General features: G+C 41.3%; 1 protein-coding gene across 1 annotated transcript in view; it reads right to left on the reverse strand.

Moving 5' to 3' along the window:
* The window catches only part of cdh13 (cadherin 13, H-cadherin (heart)), a 1009596-nt gene that overhangs the window by 51163 nt on the left and 940070 nt on the right, over positions 1 to 18363 (reverse strand). Inside the window, exon 11 of the mRNA XM_048606112.1 lies at positions 306 to 448. Coding sequence (XP_048462069.1) covers positions 306 to 448 — 143 coding nt within the window. The remainder of the gene's footprint in view (positions 1 to 305; positions 449 to 18363) is intronic.

Below are 18363 nucleotides of genomic sequence, written 5' to 3' on the forward strand. Positions count from 1 at the left end.
GGAGCACATGTCTTCATCGCAAAAGCCAGAATGTTGTCAGATACAACAGTCTTTGTTGTATTCAGTGTTCTCAGCCCTATTGTCTTTTGGAAAAAAAATAAGAAATGTGGTTCAACAAGGTACATATTGGTGCTGACTGCTTTGCACTAGTTTGCACAGTTTCTCAGTCATACGCTCTATCGTAATATAAAACATAAGTACACGAAAGGTTTTTGTATTACCACTGGAATTTGCACTGAAGCATTTCCAACACTGGTGGTTTACAAGGAAAACAGGATTTGGAAGATATTTTTCTTTTTACATACCATTATCAATCGCAAGGAATAAGGAGGTGTATTGGCTGTCATGGACATAAGGAGATTCTCGATCCAGGGCTGCTTTGGTTGTAACTGTGCCATTTGCAGGATTGATCGCCAGCCAACCAGCAGGATCCTGAAACTGTGCAAACCTGAAAAAAACAATAAGTCAATGCCATTATCTTGCAGATTCATTCTAAAAAGGCAGTGACACACATTAAATATTTAAATCTAAGTGACAATGGTTGAAATTTCCCTTGTGAGTTCTGAAGTGTCCTTTCCCATCATTCTTATTTCTACTTACTTCTGTGCTATTCATGCACGGTATTATCTAAACTATGCAATGCATGTCAAACCATATCTGTAACCTTTTAGTTACTTTTTGTACCCAATGTAATTATATTTGAACTTGAAACTCATGAAAAAAAAACAAAGTGAACAGTTAAGCAAGCAGTGCAAAATTGTATGTAAATTTTGTGTTCAGAAAATTAATCCAACTGCATTCAAACCATTAAGCCACTGGAGTTACAATAGTTGCAAATTGGCAATGATTTATTGAAGTTATGAGTGTGCTATTGGTATGCACTAATAATACTATACAACATAATGCAGCAATTTAAGACCTTGACTATGTCAGTGGGTAACTCAGTTTGCATTGAAGCTTGTTCATGCAACAGAATCATGAAGGTCTGTGCATTAGGAGCAACATCTAAGATGAATTTCCAAAGGGTAAGAGAGTTTCTTTTTGTTATGTATTCCAAATTATGCAAATACTTTGAACCACTCTATTTGGTTGTTTGTATATTAGTCTGCTGTTTCTAAAGCCCATTGACATTCAGAAAACAATGACTGATCCTAGTTACAGAATTCAAAAAATATGACAATATGCCTTTTACTCTCATTTCCAGTTAAACAGATTTTAATCTAGTGTTGTGAAGCAATACTGTTCTGTTAATCAGCATCAAGGATATGGAGATGCCATGTATTCTGAAAGGCTAAACATTTTCATTCATGTGAGCAAAGTTGAACATTTTGGACTAGTACATTATTAACTTCTGAGTCAGAAGGTTATGGATTCAAGTTGTGTACTAGATGTTTAAGAATATAATGTAATATAAAAGAACAAAATTGCTGGAGAAATTCTGCACATCTGGCAGCAGCTGTTAAGAGAGAAACAGAGCTAAAGTTTCAAAGTCAAATATGGTACTTTTTCGGAACTGGTGAAATTTTCACTCCAGATTTTCCAAAGGCCAGGCAGTCATTATTCCAGTGTAAATGTGAGTTGTGCTTGGAATCCCCATCATGACAGATTCTGAAGGAATTGTCCAGCGGAAATTTCCTGGATCCCACAAAGTTTCCATTTAAATTGGAGAGTTCAGAAGGTTCCGACGGAAGTAAGTGAAGTAATTACTCAGGTGATATTTGACTTCTAAATATCTAGTGCAGCTCCTGAGCAACATAGTAGGGAGGCAATGGCCTAGTGGTATTATTGCTAGACCATTAATCCAGAAACTCAGTGAATCTTCTGGGGACCTGAGTTCGAATCCTACCATGGCAGGTGGTGGAATTTGAATTCAATAATAAAAAAATGTTTGGAATTAAGAATCTACTGATGACCATGAAACCATTGTCAATTGTTGGAAAACCCACCTGGTTCACTAATGTCCTTCAGGGAAGGACATCTACCATCCTCACCTTGTGTGGTCTACATGTGACTCCAGCCCCACAGCGATGGGGTTGACTCTCAATTGCTCTCTGAAATGGCCTAGCAAGCCATTCAGTTAGACCAATCACAACAAAGTCTCAAAGAATTAAAACCGGATGGATCACCTGGCATTGACCTACGCAGTGAAAAAGACAACAGCAGATACAGCCCTGTCGACTCTGCAAAATCCTCCTGACAAATATCTGGGACTAGTGGTAAAATTGGGAGAGCTGTTTCACAGACTAGTCAAGCAACAGCCTGCCATAGTCACACACAGACCTCCCACAAATGAATAAAATAAGTAACAATTAAACTGATCCCATATTTACCTCATACATCCCCACCTACACTTTCCCCCCACCATGAAACTCCCAGACCTTGATTTGACCCTACCCTGAGACCCTCAAACATCCCTTACCCCATCTGGCCTGGCTCAGACCAGACCCTGAAATGACCAGACCAATCCCCTTGAGCCTGGTCTGGCCTGGCCTGACCACCACCTTCCCCACTACCCCCAGTCCACAGGTCCAGAGGAATCAACCTGATCTAGTCTTAACCTGGACCTAACCCAACTACTCTCCTCTACTCCATCCTCACCCTTCACTGCCAGACTCAAAGGCCCGTACACAATACCCCACCTCCCCTCCTAACCTGATATCTCCCAACCAATAAAATCTACACTAAACACTGCATCACTTACCCTGTCACCTTGCACACTATTCCCTACTCATCTAGCATCCTACCTTCCAGGCACGTGGCCCCTACCCAGCTGGCATCCTTCCAGTCTGGCACTGTACCCACCACTTGTTTAGCATCCTGTTCCTGGCACCCTAACCCTCCCCAGCTGGCACCTTTCCTAACTGCGATCCTACTTAGCTGCTACCCTCCCAGCACCTTAACATCACACTTACTTTATGGACTTACAGTTTGACATCAGCTGTGAAAGTGGTTGTCAGGACCTTAACATTTCAGCCCTCTGACAGTTCTGTGCTACGAAAGGATTGTTAGAATGGTATTATGGCTCCACATTTCTGAGGGAGTGGAATCTCCTCCTTTTGTGGTAAAGCATGGCAAGATGCTCGAGATGGCAAGTGCCAAGATGGCGGCAGAGTAGGACACTCCAGTCAGAGCTCCTCTGCTTCACCAGTTCCTTTTCCTCTTTCTTTTTTTTATTCTTTCTCCTGTAGTTTTTCTTCCACCCCCCACACATCCCAACTTTTAACTTCTTAAACTTACTCGGAGGGAATGAAGAATGGGGGCGACTCCGAGTCTAGCCCGGTGCAAGGGATGAGTCGGAGACCGTGCTGCATGGGAGGCAGGTTCCGGAGGCGAATCGCAGGCCAGAACCTGGCACGGGAGACAGCTTGAGCCTGGGAGATAAGTCCCAGAGGTAACTCGTGGGCCGGAGCCTGGACAGCGAGGCAGTCTGAGCCCAGGCCAGCCTGGGAGACGGGTCCAGGAGGCGAGTCGCGGGCCAGAGCCCAGAGAGGGAGGCAGTCTGAGCCCAGGCCAACCTGGGAGACGGGTCCTGGAGGCAAGTCGTGGGCTGGAGCCCGGAGAGGGATGCAGTACGAGCTTGGGCTGGCCTGGAAGACGAGTCCTGGAGGCGAGTCCCGGAGGCGAGTCTGGGCTGGAGGCCAGCACATGGAAGCAGCGTGGCCTCATGTTTTGAAGCCCAGCGCGCCCAGACTCAGTGAAAAGGACTATAATTTGAGATGCTTTTATTCTTATTCCGGATTTTGCGTGAGTTGAGTACTTTTTGAACCATTGTATTCCTATGCTAAACTTCTTTTTTAACTCTTTCAATTCTGTAATAAACACTTAAAGCATCCATACCTAGGTACCCAGTACCAAAGATGGTGCCAAAGCAGCGACATTACAAACTTTTCACTGCACTCATTCAAGTACATGTGACATTTTATTCTATTCTCAGGCAGGGTCTGTTTAAGATTGTCATTCACTGGAAAATCCAGCCTTTTGCTTTTATTTTAGATCTCCAGCATCCAACGTATTCCACTTTAGCCTAATGTTTGTGAATATAAGCCAGGTTAACATTCTTGTGCAATACTGAGAAAATGCTTCATTGCCAGAAGTGTTGTCTTGTGGACAGTATATTAAACCTGCTCCTGTCTGCCCTCTCAGGAGGAATGCAAGAAGTTCTATGACGTTATCCAATGAAAAGCAGAGGAATTCTCCATGGTTCCCTGGCCTCTGCGTAGCCCATCTGATCATTATGTTACTGCTTTTTGGAGCATGCTAAGTTCAGATTGAATTTGTTACAACAGCAATCGTACTTCAAAGAGAATCAAAAATACGCTTAGTGCATACCTTTACACACTGTTTTAGCACAATGTTATTACAGCGATGCATCTGCCACTTGAGACTTTTCCCTGCCCAGTGTCACAATCAAGGTTGAAAAGAAGCCCTTTTTAAAAATTAAGAACCTGTATTTCAATGAGGAGGCTTTATCCCAGTCTGCATCAATAAGCTGCTCTGAAAAGTCTGTTCATAATTTAACATTGTAACAAGTTCCACCACAGAAGCTGAGACAATATACAACATTCTAAAAATAACTAACAACATTCTATCATAGAATCATAGAATCCCTACCGTGTGGAAACAGGCCCTTCAGCCCAACAAGTCCATACTGGCCCTCGGAGCATCCCACCCAGACCCATCCCCCTAAATTAATTCTAAATTAAACAATCCACAACATTCTAAGAAAAAATCATTCTATCCTGTCTCCCAATGTTCAATGGATTCTTTACCAAGTTTTATTGAAATTCTTCCAATAGATATTCAAATACTTTGTTTACAAATAGACTAATGGGCTGAAAACATTGTCTCCACCTACCCTCAGTAGAGGAATTAATAAGTCTGTGAAAAATGAGACGCTTTGAGATCAATAATGCTATATTAACAGACATATTTCTTTCTTAACATGGTGCATAAAGAGTTAAACGGGCTTGGGAATTACAGCCAATACTGCAAAAGTGCCCTGGAATATTTATGACACTAAGATAAATCAGTGAAATTGATGAAAATTATGGTAAGGAGAAACAGATGCAATGAAAAGACATTGCTCCTAAAGCTTAGCATCCATGCTTTGAGAAGATTTTAGAATTTGTTTTAATTGAATTTTTGGTATTAGTAAGGTATCTTTTTAACATAGTGAAAGTAACAAACCAATTTAATAAACCAATTAATAAGCCATTTGTCCATTTACCATAAACTGGTTATGATATACCTTTAATGAATACAGGTTGAGAAAAAAGAAATTACTCCTACTGGTAATTTGATGTTATTTTCTCCGTACCAGTTCATACAGCAGTACACAGTGCATTACTGAAAGGTCAATATGTGGCAACTCTAGTCAAGCTGGGCTTGATAAATTCGAGCTGTCACTGGCATGATTTAAGGATCCTGAGCATGCCTTAAAACTATGTGCATCATGTGACTAAAAACCCATAATGTGCCAAAATCCTTCTGGCACTTCTCCAGCCACAAGAGACATTTAACATTTTGCCAATGTATTTTATGAAAATGGGACAGATATGAAAAACATAAAATATGATTTTTGTGGTTATAGGAAACAGCATTTACGTTATTTTACAATGTCAAATATTGGAAAATCAAAGCATAACAAATTCCAGTAACATACTATGCAAAGTATCATGACTAATTGTACAATCTCATTGTTTAAAATGAAGTATGAGCACTGTTCCTTTGTAATAACTGTAATAGTTATTTGCAGAATATAATTTTTTGGCCATAATTTTGTATTTATCAGGGGAAGGAATGCTAACATCTCAATGAAATATTTTGCCAAGTCTTTGAGTCAGGATCAGAACTGCTGCACTTGGCATGGACCAGACAAAAAACTGCACATCTACCTGAATACATTTTGGTCCAATGTACAATGAAAGATGTAGAAGAATTACCCAAGCACAGTAATACAGAATAGTCAGGTGTTTATGGAGTAAATGGAATTGGTTTTAGCAGTAGGGTGGTAGTCAGTGGAGGGGAGTAAGGTGGACACAAGGGTTGGGTGAATGGTTTGGGGGAAAGTATTAGTCGAGTGGTTGGGTTGAGCTGGATAGTGGGATAGTTGATTAGTTGAAGAGGAGTAGTGGTGGGTTTCATGTGAAGTGATCCAGGTTTTAAATTGTCTAACCTTTCCTAGGTAACTACTGAGGTAAGTAACACAGAACCATCTCATCTCCAACTAAGTCAGAGATGGAGATATTCATATAAGGTCTGATGCAGCAGGGGAATTGCCCTTCTGAATAGGTCCACGCATCAGGACATGCGTAGGGTTCTACAATACATTTTATGCTGTTCAATGATCCAAAGACTGGTAGATTTGGGTTATTGCTCTCCACTTTGGAAAAGATCATTATACGAAAAGAGATAGGAACAGGTATAGGCCATTTGGCCCATTGAATCTGATCCACTATTCAATTAGATTATTTCTTGCTTGCCCCATAATCCTGGATTCCCCTGTCAACCAAAAATCTGTCTAACTGTTCACAGCCCAAATGAACACATTCTGCTGAAGGAACATGAATCCCACTTGAGATTAATTCAGTTTAACTCTCCACAGTTAGCACCTGAACCTACACAGTATTTGCACTTTTTTTTTGTTTTTACTTCAGATTTTCAGCATTTGTGAAACTTTGATTTTGTGGACCCTTTGGGCCATATTTTCATCCTAAAGGCAGAAATCATGAGATGAGGATTTTCCTAGTATTGCTGGTCAATAGGATTTTCATCTAGAGAAAAGAGGCACATTCTAGAGTCAGGCCTACAGCAGAGGTAGAAGCAGACCGAGGTCACCCAGTTAAAACATTTACTTCTATTCACAGAGATATCAGATTAGAGTACAGACACCTAACTCTCTACATTTACCCTCTCACCAAGCCCCTTCTCATACCCCTAGCCTCCCAACTCACTCACTCAGTTTTCACTATTAAAAAAAATACATTCATTGAATGGGTGATTTTTTTTTTAAATGACTATCCAAATCAGAAGCTCATAAATCTTTCACATAAAAAAATTCATATTTTCATGAAATACTGTTTTTAAAAACCTAGCAGAATAGGAACCACCAGGGCTTTGAACGGCAGCCAAGCCATCAAAGTAATATTGTACTGAAAACTGTGTAAACAAACCCTGCTGAGCAGAATCCATTCATATGTTAGTATGTTTGAAGTCAGCTAGAGGTTAATTCAACTGGCAATCTATGAAAGCTTTGAGAAAAGCCCATACAAATTGCTGAGGTGTTCCTTAATAGTTTTGTGAAAACCATTGGAAGAATTTAGACAATACACTCTGGATCTGACACATAGCTATACTTTCAACATTATTCTTAGGAAAATAGTGCTTTAACCAGTGAATAATTAATTATTTTCTAATCGTTCGCAGGAACCTATGCTTGGTGTTGTTCCAATTTAACTGCTATCCTTGTTCTTTTATCTGGTAGACGTCACAGGATTGAAAGGCGCTATTGAAAGTGCTATAGGGAGTTATTAATTCTAAAGCATTTGAAGACTATTCCACTTCTACAATGGTATTCTTTCACTTGGCTACTCACCAGTTGTCAGAAGAAACAATTATATGAATTAATGCTCACTCCTTTTTTGACTCTAGGAAATGTAGGTGTAACTCAGGCTACAGCATTTCATGATGGACTGCAAAGGGAAATGCATTAATTTAACTGACATCTTTGTATTCCTTCCACCTCTTTCCATACTTCATGTCTTCATTCAACCACCATGAATTAGAAATTAAGGCTTCCAAGATGCAATGCCCCACTAAAAATTACAAATCTTCTAAAGTCCCCTCTACCAGAACAGTGCTGGGAACTTATGACCAGCAGCACATTGGGCTCCCATCCTGCCTCCATTCCTCTGCCACTGAAAATACTTGGAGTTGGAATTGTGGGTGGGAGACCAGATCCACGTTCCAACCACTCTTTCTCGTCTCCCATTCAACTCCATGCAGTCCTGAATCAAGACCACAAAATCCAAACCTTTAGTTACTGGCTGTATTTCCCTTTTTTACAATCTTCGCTCAATTGTTTCGGATGGATCTCTCGCTCTGTACTGCTGTCAATTTATTTTTAATTGTTGTTCCAAATTAGTTTGAATTTAATCTATAAAATCTATATTTGTTTTGGAAACCTTTCCACAATAAATTTCTCTCAAGTCCAGATTAGTAATGGAAATTTCCCATATAAATTTTTGCTATAATAATTACATTTATCACTTGTCCAGCTTGTGCATTATCATCACTGGCAGAAAAATGCAATTGCAGTGTCAAAAGTTTACATAGGTGATGATTATGCGTAAGGGAATAGTAGAAAAAAGAATAAATTACTTCAAAATTGTGAAAAAATTACATCTGTACACCTCATCCAATCTGTTGTGTAATCCCATGTTTTATTTCTGAATCTGCACGTAGTATGGCCTGGGAATTTGGAAATATCTGTTCTGGGCAGAATATATACCCTGTCCCTGATGGTAAAGTCCAAGAGACCAGAGATATTGGGTCTTGGATCGCTTTACATTGGACATGGCATGGCATCTCTATCCCTCCCAGCTGCCCCTCAGGCAGGTAAGTTTTTAAAAAATTGTCTTACACATATAAAGTGAGAAATGACCGCAAGTTAGCAATCATGAAATCAAGTCCTCCATCAAGTAAAAGCATTTGTAGGGTGTAATACTTCTTTCAGGTATACCTAAGAGGTCAAACATTTTTCTTTTGTTATGATAGTGGTTGATGCATTTCAAGCTAGAAATATGCACACGATTGTTCTCTGACATATTGGTAGCTAATGGCTCAGTTAGTGCCCAACTTTACGTTCCCAAAAAGAATTATCTGCTGTTATATTTTTGTCACGTTTTTGTGTCAACTTCTCACAATAAGGGGTATCTTAGCACATTACAATAGATGCTTCTGTAATTATACCCTTCCAGAAATGGTTGACTTAGTTTTTGCCCTTAGTTCCTTAACCCCTATGGCCAAGGACTACCTGATTCAAGTTTTCATGCTTGTCCCCGGCCCATTTATCCCTCTGACCTCCAACTTCATTGGGACAGTATGGTGGCTCAGTAGTTAGCACTGAAGCCTCGAAGCACCAGGGATTTGGGTTCAATTCCACCCTCAGGACTGTCTGACTGGGAGTTTGCACATTCTCCCTGTGTCTGTGTGGGTTTCCTCCGGGGGCTCTGGTTTCTTCCCTTAGTTCAAAGATGTGCAGGTGAGGTGGATTGGCCATGCTAAATTGCTCATAGTGTCAGGATGTGCAGGCTCAGTGGATTAGCCATGGGAAATGCAGGGTTACAGGGATAGGATAGGGGGTTAGCTCTGGGTAGTATGCTCTTCAGAGGGCCAGTGTGGACTTGATGAGCCGAATGGCCTACTTCCATACGGTAGGGGCTTTATGATTCTAACTTAAGGTGAGCTAAAGACTGTACTCGCTACCTGTGTGTAATGACATGGAAGATTGATAATTTCACTCTTCTAACTAAGGACAACAATCGTGCAACTTCTGCCAAAGGTTAAAGTTCATTGATAAACAGGCTAACGGAACCTAACCATATGATATCGATTAATCCAATTTTTACAATGTATCCCAATGTTTAGGACAGTTGATTAAAAATGTCCATGCCTGCATATTCCTGCTCTGAGTGGAATTTTTAATTTACATAAGATGCTATCACATCTTGAATTTTGCTTCGTTCACTTGTAAAAGTTATGTTATCTGAAAATATGGAAACTGAATATGAGCACAGAGGAAGGTCATGTAATTTACAGTAATACAAAAATACAGTTGCAAAGGACTGCATGGTACAATGAGGATAACATTCCATTCTAATCATACTTTTCTTGATAAAATGACATTTCACAGTAATACAGGGGTATTTCAGGTTTTTTTTGCAGTGATCTGGACTTTCTTCGTAGATATGGGGTGGTACAGAGGTGGAAAATAAAGAAAAATAGAGCGAGAACAACTCACACTTAAAACCCAGCGCCTAAAATGATGTTTGGAATTTATTTTCATTCTTTCCCCCAAGTCAGAGCATACAATCCAGTTCTGATTTACTATCTAAATGCAAGTGACAGTCAGAAGCCATTTCTCTCAGTTCACCTTCAAAAAACCATTCTTGTTAGCACATTTACAGGGATTCTTTGACTGCTTCCTTATTCTTGAAAGCAGACCAATGGGAAACATATTCATTTCCTTCAGCTTTTTTATACATCTAAATAGCTGCAACAAATGAACTGTTACCCTGTCTATGATAATCCACCATTACACTAAAGGACGCTCACTGCTGGATTCAAAATGCTGGAGGCAAATCAAATTACATATACATTTTGACCCAACAAAGTGGGGCGCCACTCTCTACCTCCTGTGATAAACCACACTGTTAAGGGAAATCAAGACTCAGTTTCTAATTAATGTTGCAATTTATATTGCACCCTTGTTATATAAATTTGGCAAGATGTGGTAGATAGGATTTGATTGATCACACGAGAGTAATTTGTATTCATTTAATACCGAGCATAATCTTATTGTTTAGGGCTAGTTCCCCAGCCAGTTGCTGTCTTGCTATTTGCATAAATCCATATTGATGCAAATAACTTGGAATTAGTTGAAGGTAAATAAGTAAGCACAGAAAACAATGTTTTCATGGAATCATGGAATCATGGAATTAATTAGCAAAACTGGTTCAGCTTTAAGCACTGGAGGATAATCTACTTCCAGTACACTGCGACCCAAATATTATTTAGTATACTTCAAAAGAAAAGAGATGCCCAACAGGGTAAACTGTGCTCCTCTCTAATAAATTAGTGTTCTCGAGTGCATTGAAAATCATTGTTGGCATTTCTAAGCTCTGCTATTTGGTTTTTTGAATAAACTGTGTCTTGGCTTTACACAGCAAATTAAAATTGGGTTCTGATGCGCAGATAATCCATACCAGATGCAAAGAAAAGGAAAAGGTAATTCTCCTACTAAATTAAGATGTAATGTGAATAAACTCCAAATGTGGCTGTCACTGTGTCCATAGTGTATGAGAGTTAATATTTTTCTCTTTCTAACGTTCAATCAAATTTTGTTCAACAAGTTACATTCAATCAGCAGCACACTTAACTGAGTCACAGGATTTTAGGTGCAACCTCCACATCAGGACATGAGTACAGCAATCAGAGCTGACATTCTTGTGCAGTGCAGAGGGAGTGCTGCACTGTTGGAGGTGCTGGCTTTTGGATATGATGTCAAACCAAGACTGCACCTGGCCTTTTAGATGGGTTTAAAAGATCCTACGGTTCTATTTGAAAGACTAGAGGAGGGTGTCTGGCCAATATTTATTTCTCAGTCAAGATCACCAAAATGTTTATCTCGACTGCCATTCGTGCGACATAGCTGTGCACAAATTGGAGTCACATTTCCTAAACTGCAACAGTGCTTAACGATGCTTGATATCTATGATAGGTGCTGTATAAAAGTAAGTGGTTACACGCCTACTTTTCTGCAGCAAGTACATTTTGACATTTCTGACAGGGTCTTTCAAACCCGGCTTTTTCAGGAATGCACAGCAAGTCTTCAGTTGGAGAGCTTCTGGTAAGTGGATGAGGCAAGTGATCGTGACAAAACTGACAAAATTTCCTCTCTAAACAGGGTGAACGCTGGAAGGATGCTTTTTTTGGCTGAGGTGCTTTGGGGATTGTCATGAAGCATGGGGCACTGTCTCACAATAAGGGACAAACCATTTGGGACCGAGATGAGGACGCATGTCTGTACTGACAGGGTAATGGTTTCTTTCAAGAATTCTCTACCTCCAAGTCCTGTGAGCTCAGTCACTGAGTAGCTTAAAGCTAGAGACAAAGATTGCTCGATACTAATGACATCAAGGGATATGGAGATAGTTGGGAAAATAGCATGAAGGTAGATGTTAAGTATGATCTGGACTTGTGATGCAGGCTCGACTGGCTGAATATCTTATTGGTGCTCCCCTGCTTGTAAATGGGCACAAGCGGGTGTAGTACAATGGGTAGGGTGGCAGGCAGCAAGTAGTGGAGAGATGGATGGGTGCAGTCATTTAGTTCAAGAGCAGTTCCTAGGCCAGGGACATGGGCTAATTAGGTTGAGTGGTGAGGGTTAGTCTGACATCTCCAGTCAAACTTAAAGTCAGAGATTATATTTGAAGGGTCCCAGAGAGCAAAGGATTTGCTCATCAGAAGTTCAAACTTACCAAGCAATTCCCATGGAGTCAAGACTATCATGGGGCCCCAACATGCATCTTAGTTCATTGCTCTGACTCTGATGATCTGGCAACTACAGCATCAGGGCCAACATGTATCATTGTCTAATTTTATGTAACTAAAAAAATTTACAGCTCCAATTTTACCTTGCTGCACTCAGCATTAACAGGAAGTAGAGATGGAGGTGGAGGAAGTGAAGTGGAGCCAGCTCAGCAGCACACAAACCAACATGGGAAAAAAAAATTTCCAACGCTATTCAGGCAGATCACTTTGCACTTGTTTTATAGCTGAAAAGAGGAGCGATGACATGCAACTTCACCAGCAGCAATGGAATGCAGTTTGAAAATATGCATAAAAACCGAAAGAACTGCAGATGCTGTAAATCAGGAACAAAAACAAAGTTGCTGGAGAACCTCAGCAGGTCCGGCAGCATCTGTGAAGGTAAAAACAGAGTTAATGTTTCGGGTCCGGTGATCCTTCCTCAGAACCTTCCTTGAGTTCTAAGGAAGGGTCACCAGACCCGAAACGTTAATTCTGTTTTTTCCTTTAGAGATGCTGTCAGACCTGCCGAGCCCCTCCAGCAATTTTGTTTTTGAAAATATGCATGCTCCCTTTTTTATTTGGAGCACAGATTTTGGCAATGTAGTAGTGGGAAACCCCTTGTCCAACCTGTGTCAGTCCTGGTCCCACTGCCAAGTTCATGGAAAGTCATTTTTAAGGAGTCCCTCGGTCCACTCCAGCCTGGCCACCTTGAAAGCATTGCTGGTGAGGCAGATGGCCTGAAACAGATTGGCCAAGTGACTGAGCTATTCAGGATTGTGCAATCAGTGGTGGGAGATCACTATAATTTACTCTGGTGTAAATCAAGGACTAATCTCTACCAATCTTGCTCTGGGTGAACTTCATAAATGTTTGATCCGAACACTTAGAAATCGAATTAAACATCAAGGTAATGGCGTCACTCTGCATCATAAACAAGCTGTCCAGCTAACTGAGCTCAATGCCCCGCACACTAGCTGAGGTTACCATGAAGAACTCTCTTGAGGCATGGTGAACCTCAAGTTGATCCACCACCAGTCACCTCTCTCTTTCTCTAATGACAGAGCAGCCCTATTATCCAGTAGGACTATGGCGACTTTACCTTTAATGGCATCATAGCAATTAAGATGTCATTCCCAAATATGCTGTAATTATTTGTATTATACATAAGAAGAAAGGAGAGATTAAGACAGAGAATGAGAAAATAGGGTAGAAAGCAAATTGTTTTATATTCTCCAGATATTAAAGGCTGAAAAATGGCACTCATCATTTATAATAGTTAATTTTTATTTCCAAAGAGATTGCTTGGTAGTAATTAACACCTAAAATGCTTACAAAAGAGAATATTTAGATTGAAAGGGAGAAGTTCTAACTTTCTGTGCTGAATTTATTTCATTTCTACAGTGCAAGTACAGGAACATCATGCCATTCAATATTTCTCACTGGTGAACAAATGTTTAGATACCTTTCCTGAAAGCCAAGAAAGGAGTGGTTCAACTCAAGGTCTTTATGTTCCTGTGAGGGTGAAGGGCAAGGTTGGGAGGAGTAGGAAACCCTGGATGACTAGAGATATTGAGGCTTTGATCAGAAAAAAAGGAGGTATGGCTCAGGAACAGGCAGCTGGGAACGAGGGAATCCCTGGGGGTATATAAGGGATACAGGAGTTTAATGAAGGAGGAAATCAAGACGGTGAAAAGGGGCACGAGATAGCTTTGGCTGCGAAGATTAGGGTGAACCCAAAGAGATTCTTTAAGTATACTAAAGGAAAAAGAATAACTAGAGAGAGAGTATGACCTCTCAAGGACCAAAGTGGACATGTATATATGGAACTACAGGAGATGTGTGAGGTCCTTAATGAATATTTCTCCTCTGTGTTTACCGTGGAGAAAGACATGAAGACTTGGGAACTTGTGGAAATTAGTTGTGATATCTTGGGGACAATCCCTATCACAGTAGAGGAGGTTTTGGAAGTAATAGAATGTATGAAGGTGGATAAATCTCCTGGTCCTGATCAAATATTCCCAAGAACCCTGCAGGAGGCTAGAGAAGAAATTGCGGGGGCCCCAGCTGATATATTTGCATCATCATTAGCCACTGGTGAGATCCCGGAAGACTGGAGAGTAGTGAATGTTGTGTCCTTATTCAAGAAGGACTGCAAAGAAAAACCTGGGAATTATAGACCAGTAAGCTTAACATCTGTAGTAGGTAAGTTACTTGAGAAGAGTCCGAGGGATAAGATATAAATGCATTTAGAAAGACAGGGTTTGTTTAGCGGTAGTCAGTATGGCTTCGTGCTTGGGAGACCATGCCTCACAAATTTGTTAGAGTCCTTTGATGAAGTGACCAGGAAGGTTGATGAGGGCAGGGTGACAGACATGGTCTACATGAATTCCAGTAAGGTCTTTGATAAGGTTCCACATGGTAGGCTGCTCTGGAAGGTTAGATCGAATGGAATCCAGGGAGAGCTGGTAAATTTGATACACAATTGGCTTGATGGTAGGAAGCAGACAGTAACAGTGGAAGGATGCTTGTCAGACCAGAGACCTGTGACTATTGATGTTCCTCAGGGGTCAGTGGTGGGCCCATTGCTGTTGGTTATCTATATCAATGACTTGGATGAGAATATACAAGGCATGATTAGTAAGTTTGCAGGTGACACTAAAATAGGCGTTATCGTGGACAGTAAGGAAAGTTATCAGAAATTGCAGCAGGATCTTGATCAGCTGGGGAAGTGGGCCAAGAAATGGCAAATGGAGTTTAGTACAGATAAGTATGAGGTGTTGCATTTTGGAAAGTCAAATCAAAGTAGGAGTTTCATGGTTAGCACTATGGCGTTAAGAAGTGTGGTAGAACAGAGGGACTTTGAAGTTCAGGTGTATAGTTCTCTGAAAGTGGAGTCACGTTCAGACAGGGCAGCGAAGAAGGCTTTTGGCACACTGGCCTTCATGAATCAGGGCATTGAGTATAGAAGTTGGGAAGTTATGTTGCAATTGTACAGGACGTTAGTGAGGTTGCACTTGGAGTATTCTGTTCAGGTTTGGTCACCTTGCTATAGGAAGGATGTTATTAAACTGGAAAGAGTGCAGAAGAAATTTATAAGGATGTTGCCAGGACTCAAGGGACTGAGTTACTGGGAGAGGTTGGATAAGCTAGGGCATTTTTCTTTACAGCATAGGAGACTAAGGGGGGGAATCTTATAGAACTGTATAAGATCATGAGAGGCATGGATAGGGTGAATGCACTCAGTCTTTTTCCCAGGATCGGGGAATGAAGGAGTAGAGAGCATCATAGAATCCCTACAGTGTGGAAACAGGCCCTTCGGCCCAACAAGTCCACACCGAACCTCAGAGCATCCCACCCAGACTCATCCCCCTATAACCCACCTAATCTACACATCCCTATGGGCAATTTAGCATGGCCAATTCACTTAACCCGCACATCTTTGGACTGTGGGAGGAAACCGGAGCATCCGGAGGAAACCCACGGAGACACGGGGAGAATGTGCAAACTCCACACAGACAGTTGCTCAAGGCTGGAATCGAACCCGGGTCCCTGGCGCGGTGAGACAGCATTGCTAACCACTGAGCCACCGTGCCGCCCCAAGTTTAAGCTAAGAGGGGAAAGAACACATGGGAACCTGAGGGGCAACTTTTTTACACAGAGGGTGGTACGCATATGCAATGAGCTGCCAGCAGAAGTGGTTGAGGCGGGTACATTAACAACATTTGAAAGGCATTTGGACGAATACATGGGGAGGAAAGGTTTAGAAGGATATGGGCCAAGTGCAGGGAAACAGGGTTAGTGGGGATGGACATTTTGGTCGGCATGGACCAATTTGGGCTGAAGGGCCTGTCTCTGTGCTGTGAGACTCTATGACTCTTACTTGATTGGGAACTGTTGTAGTTCTGTGCTCAATTGTTCATCTTCGCTCATCTGAAGTTGCTATGCTACTTGTACATAAATAATGGTGAGTAACACTGAATTCACCATTATTTTGATAGAAATATCTGGGCTGTTGTATTAATTGAAAAATTAATCAATTTTAACATGTAATACAATATGGCTTGTTGAAGTAATGATTAGAGATACGTCGCATAGAGTTGGTCTTGCATAGTTTAATTAATGCTAGCTTCAGCTGAAATTTCTATTCTTATATGCAATGAAGATTTCTTGACTAAATGAAAACTCAATTTCACAAGCTTTCAAAGAGAAGAGGTATTCAAATAATGAAAGATTGCACTGGAATCCAAGGCTGTTGCAATTTTAACAATAAATATGTTTTGAATAGTTTCATCAGAATAATCTTCAAATAACAGTCTTTGTATGAAGAATGCGGTTTTGAATCTGTCAAATTAATCAGAATTGCATAATTCACAGTTAGCATTGCATCCTCACTGTGTCAATGTCATCAATGTAGCAACAACTTAAATTGTTATAATTTGCAACATCATACTTAGCCTTATCCCTTTTCTACGTTATCAACAATCGATTCCACTATTGTAGGCAAGATGGCATTGTTAGCATGTGCACTTAGAAAATGTGACACCTTTGTTACTGATTTATTGCTTCAGCATGTTGTATTTTTTTAAATGCAAATATAATTTTGCATGATATAAAAGAATCCAGGAAAAAAAAGTCTTAGAACAGCAAGTATGTTCTGTTTCAATATGATTTGAATATCAGGAAATGGCAAATATTATGAATCAGACCGTTTCTGCTTATCTTAAAGCAGAAAAACTTTCTTTTTAAAATGAAGGTATCCTTTTTTTAGGTTTTAAGAGATGAATTCTCCACTTCAGCTGCCACAAATATGGTTTTACTGATGTTTTTCTGAGGAGTACTTTGAAAGAAGACAGTCCAATTGATAAGAAACAACTAATAGCCCCAGACTCTTCACTGCTTCCAAGCTCAAAAGTGGAGAACTGTGTCGTTGCTTCAAATAAGGCTGAATAAATTACAATATTCAATGTTTGAATAAGATCTCATGGACATTCTGAGGATTAACATGCCCAATTTGTCTGTTTTGCAAATCTCTTCTCTCCCCACTATCCCCCCACCATTTTTTAGCAACAGCAATCTCATAGTCTACCTTAAGTTTACCTGGACCATCTCTAACACCTCTCTCCCCTTCCTGGACCTCTCTGTCTCCATCTCGGGCAACCACCTAGAAACCGATATCCATTTCAAGCCCACCGACTCCCACAGCTACCTACAATACTCCTCCTCCCACCCACCTTCCTGCAAAAAGGCCATCCCCTATTCCCAATTCCTTCGCCTCCGCCGCATCTGCTCCCAGGATGAGGCATTCCACTCCCGTACATCTCAGTTGTCCTCGTTTTTCAAGGACCGTAACTTCCCCCCCTCAGTGGTCAAGAACGCCCTCAACCGTGCCTCCCACATCTCCCGCAACTCATCCCTCACAACCCGTCCACGCAATAGCAACCAAAAAAGAATCCCCCTCGTCCTCACGTACCACCCCACCAACCTCCGGATCCAACGCATCATCCTCCGACACTTCCGCCATCTGCAATCCGACCCCACCACCAAAGACATCTTTCCCTCCCCACCCTTATCTGCTTTCCGGAGGGACCACTCTCTCCGTGACTCCCTTGTCCGCTCCACACTCCCCTCCAGCCCCACCACACCCGGCACTTTTCCCTGCAACCGCAGGAAGTGCTATACCTGCCCCCATACCTCCTCCCTCACCCACATCCCAGGCCCCAAGAAGACTTTCCACATCAAGCAGATGTTCACCTGCACATCTGCCAATGTGGTATACTGCATCCGCTGTACCCGGTGTGGCCTCCTCTACATTGGGGAAACCAAGCGGAGGCTCGGGGACCACTTTGCAGAACACCTACGCTCGGTTTGCAATAAACAACTGCACCTCCCAGTCGCGAACCATTTCAACTCCCCCTCCCATTCCTCAGACGACATGTCCATCCTGGGCCTCCTGCAGTGCCACAACGATGCCACCCGAAGGTTGCAGGAACAGCAACTCATATTCCGCTTGGGAACCCTGCAGCCCAATGGTATCAATGTGGATTTCACAAG

This window comes from Rhincodon typus, chromosome 15 (assembly GCF_021869965.1).
Source record: "Rhincodon typus isolate 14 chromosome 15, sRhiTyp1.1, whole genome shotgun sequence".
Lineage (NCBI taxonomy): Eukaryota > Metazoa > Chordata > Chondrichthyes > Orectolobiformes > Rhincodontidae > Rhincodon > Rhincodon typus.